Source organism: Mandrillus leucophaeus, unplaced genomic scaffold (assembly GCF_000951045.1).
Source record: "Mandrillus leucophaeus isolate KB7577 unplaced genomic scaffold, Mleu.le_1.0 Scaffold395, whole genome shotgun sequence".
Taxonomy (NCBI): Eukaryota; Metazoa; Chordata; class Mammalia; order Primates; family Cercopithecidae; genus Mandrillus; species Mandrillus leucophaeus.
This window is the reverse complement of record NW_012104198.1, coordinates 2,045,093-2,049,156: the sequence shown is the minus strand read 5'-3', so window position 1 is coordinate 2,049,156 and position 4,064 is coordinate 2,045,093. Positions and strand designations below refer to the sequence as shown.

Genomic DNA, 4,064 nt, shown 5'->3' with positions numbered 1-4,064 from the left:
CACCATGTTGGCCAGGATGGTCTCGATCTCCTGACCTCATGATCCGCCTGCCTCGGCCTCCCAAAGTGCTGGGATTACAGGCGTGAGCCACTGCGCCCGGCCAACCCCCTAATATTTTCTTTACAGCTGAATTTGAGCCCAGGTATATGTGTATGTACACACACACACACACACAGAGCAACTAGGGGCACCCCTCAGCATAACAGTCCCTTGTAACACAGACTGAATGCATCACAAAGAGAACTAGGAATAATTCACTTGACATAAAGTCAAGTGAAATTTGTGAAAACCCATTTCACAAATGAGTTTCTCCCAGCCCCAGTCAGAGTTCATGGGATGCCAACACATGCCCAAATATAAAATAGAAATATCAAAGGCTCCCCTCACTCCAACAGACTGGATTTACAAGAGGGAGAATTTGGGTGGTTGATCCACTTTATACAAGCATTCTTTTCTTAGCCGGAGGAGCTTGCCCAGCCTTCTGTTTTTTTGGATAGATCAAAACACACACACACCTCCAACACCAATACCCACTGGCATACAAAATAAGCAGCCATATACACCCCTCCCTTTAACTATGTCCACTAGTGCGATGATCTAGGTTGTTACAGAGGAATTAGAAGATGGTGAATCAATATACAGAAAGGCTCTGCTCAGCCCCAGAGAGCAAGGGACAGTTAACACACACGTGGATGAATATGCATCCTTCAATTTAGCCAAACATTTAGAATGCTGAGAGATTGCTGGTGACTTCACTTGACAAGAATCCTCTCCCCTCCCCAAGGATCTGTCTTCCTTCCTCTCCTCACCCTCAGATGGAGCCCTAAAACCACCCAGGAAGTGGGGAAGAGGAAGCTCGGGGGAGCCACTGAGCTCAGCACAATCCCAGGCACAAAGGAGGCAAAGAGCCCCGTCACCACCAAGGCTCACACACCCATTGCACAGAAGTTGGAAGAGATGGGCACTGGGGTGATCAGGGAGGGCTGGGGCTCCAAAGCCCATTGATAAAAGTAAGGATGAGAAGAGGCCAGAGGGGATCCACCCAGGCAGGGATGGTGCAATCTGTACTCGTTCCAGCTCTATGGACAGATTACCCCCAGAAGCTCAGAGATCGAAAAGAAGATAAAAAGAAAAGGGGTGTGGGGCTAGGTAGTGGGAAGGGCTGAGAGGCTAGAACGAGTAGCAGCATGAACAAGAGCCTCCTCTGGGTTCCCAAACAAGGTCTGAGGCCTTCTCTGAGCTAAGAGGTAACATCATCGCCCTCTGTCTGGCTGTCTGTCTCCCATTCAGGCCCTTAACAGGTGTGGGAAGAGGGCTTTTCCACTATCCTTGGGATCTGCCCCAGCTGGGTGGGCGGGCAGGGGGGAAAGGATTATTCAGGCCAAGTCTTGCTGAATGTTGTTGCTTCTCTTGTTCATTCACACGCACTCACAAGGCTGGTCCCAGGCAGCATATCTGAGATACCTCCAAATCCCTCCAGATTCATGTTATCCCCAAACACAGCAACCAGTCACTGAGAGGCACCAAGCTCCCAGGACAGCACTTGTGTCCCTCAGGACCCCTTCTCCCACACTGAGGGAAAAAGATTCCAGGATTCCCTTAAAACCAGTGCCTCACCTGACAGTGTCCCCTCAAATTCATTCCCCTCATGTCCAACTGAAAACCCCCGAATTCAGCCTCTAATCAGAGTCCCAGTCTGCCAAGTTCAGCTATCTCAGACCAGTTTCTGGATACTCCCGAATAGGCCCCTCTAGACACAGTCAAGGGCTCCCCAAACCTGACCCAGACCCCGTTTAATGCACTCCCACGACTCCTTTAATAAAGCCACGATCCAAGCAGGCCACTGCCGGATTCCTTAGGTGCCCCCCCAAGACGGGCACCCCGACGTCCTCCAAGGCTAGGCCGAGGGCCTCCAATCCCAGTCCGGGGCCCCCGCTGCCCCCCAGATCAGGCCCCTGGGAGCCCCAGTCGGCACTCCCGGCCCCAGGCGGCACCGCACCTGAGCAGCTGAGCCGAGTCGGCCGGCCTGCGCTCCTCCAACAGCACGAACACGGCTCGAGGGCCCTCCGCGCTGGCCTCTACGCCATCCCGAGGTGGCTCGGCCGCATGAGACATGACGCCCGGCCCCGGGCGAGCCCTGCCAGGCCGGTCGGGCCTCGGCCCGGTCCCCCTAACAAAATAAGAGTCCCCCTCCCCCCAGCTCGCCACCGCCTCCTCCTCCGCTAAGCCATGGAGCTAGCACTGCGCGGGCGGGCGGCGTCGGGGAGATGGGATGGGCCGTGAGTCATCCCCCGCCCAGAAGGGACCGACGCCCCCCCCAACCTAACCCCGGACGACCGCCCTCCTCCCCTCGTCTTCTTCCCCCTCCTCCCTCCTCCCTCCTCCCAGGGATGGGGAAACTCCACAGGAAGTGACCGCACTGGGGATGGACTGCCCGTCTGGCCACGACCCATTAGCCAGGCGGCCAATCGCTGAACGGCGATTTGAGGGCCCGCCCTAAGCGACGCCTCCGACGCGAAGGAAAAACGCGATTCGGCCCGCCCTCCTTCCGAGAAGAAGCACCCAGACCACGCCCTCAGGGGCAGCGACAAATAGGCGAGGGGTGATTTGGTTGAGCCACACCTCTATGTTTGCGTCGGCTTCGGAGCCACGCCCCCTCTTCTCAAATTATCCCTCTGCAAGATAATATTATTAAGCCGCTCCTTGGGTCCTCTGCGCCTGCGCATCGATGGCCAGTCGGCGCACGGAGGGGCTCCTGGCCAACTTTTAGTTGCGGAACTGCGCCCTCTCTCGGCCAATATTCGTAATATCTGAGCCCTAGACCGCGCTCCAACCCCGATCTAGCTGTGCTCTCTCAGCCAAAGCCATAACTATGAGGCAGAGGCAGCTACATTCCCTGGAGGTGCGGACCAGAAACCCCGCCCTTTCGGTATCCTCAGTCCAACCGCCCAGCTGGTCTTCCGGGAGTACTCTGCCTGTTCCATGCCATCGAGAGCGGTTGTTGTACTATGTTCGTTGCGCTGCGCAACATGTGCTTAATAAATTCTTGACGGGTGGATGAATCTGGTCCCTTCGGTGAATGACGACTTCTGGAATCACAAAGATCCAGGTTTGAACAGGGAAGGGGACCTTCCCTCTCCCAGCCTCAGCTTTCCTGGCCTGTTAAATGGGAGTCAAAATACCTTTCTGGCAGGGTTGTTCTACGGTATGAAAGGTGCTAGCAGGTTGTCTGGCATACAAGAAGTTTCCCAAAATTAGTTGATTCACTCATTTGTTCACTTATTCAACATTCACTGAGCGCTTCTGTATGCCAGACGCATGCAATCCGGCTTGCACACGGCGGAGGGTCTCACCCATATCCTCAGGTGCACATAGCTCACAAAACACCCAGACCCACAGCCTTCCCTTCCTCTTTCTTTTTTTTTTTTTTCAGGCTTAATTCACTTTATTTTTCTTGTATAAAAACCCTATGTTGTAGCCACAGCTGGAGCCTGGGTCCGCTGCACGGAGACTCTGGTGTGGGTCTTGACAAGGTGCTCAGTGAATTCCTGATAGGGAGACTTGGTAAATACAGTCTCCTTCCAGAGGTCAGGGGTCAGGTAGCTGTAGGTCTTAGAGATGGCATCAAAGGTGGCCTTGGCGAAGTTGCCCAGGGTGGCAGTGCAGCCCCGGGCTGAGGTGTAGCAGTCATCGATACCAGCCATCATAAGCAGCTTCTTGGGCACAGGCGCTGAGACGATGCCAGTGCCCCTGGGTGAAGGGATGAGGTGCACCAGTACAGAGCCGCAGCAGCCTGTCACCTTGCAAGGGACGGTGTGGGGCTTGCCGATCTTGTTCCCTCAGTAGCCTCTGCGCATGGGGACAATGGAGAGTTTGGCCAGGATGATGGCCCCACGGATGGTAGTGGCCACCTCCCTGGAGCACTTAACACCCAGGCCGACATGGCCATTGTAGTCCCCAATAGCAACAAACGCCTTGAACCTAGCGCGCTGGCCAGCACGGGTCTGCTTCTGCACCTGCATAATCTTCAAAACCTCGTCTTTGAGAGAGGCCCCCAAGAAAAA

The 4,064-nt window shown here is 55.1% G+C and overlaps 1 protein-coding gene and 1 pseudogene across 3 annotated transcripts in view; both read right to left on the bottom strand.

Annotated features, from left to right (window-relative positions):
* The window catches only part of TFE3 (transcription factor binding to IGHM enhancer 3), a 14,400-nt gene extending 11,990 nt beyond the window's left edge, over positions 1-2,410 (bottom strand). For both annotated transcript variants that reach the window (XM_011991383.1, XM_011991384.1), the window contains exon 1: positions 2,000-2,410. In XM_011991383.1, coding sequence (XP_011846773.1) covers positions 2,000-2,115 — 116 coding nt within the window. In that variant the 5' untranslated portion in view covers positions 2,116-2,410. The remainder of the gene's footprint in view (positions 1-1,999) is intronic.
* A 1,006-nt stretch (positions 2,411-3,416) lies between these two features.
* Positions 3,417-4,058, bottom strand: LOC105547708 (annotated as a pseudogene). Its single transcript, XR_001007258.1, has one exon. The product of XR_001007258.1 is annotated as a 40S ribosomal protein S2 pseudogene (transcript).
* Between the last annotated feature and the right edge of the window lie 6 nt (positions 4,059-4,064).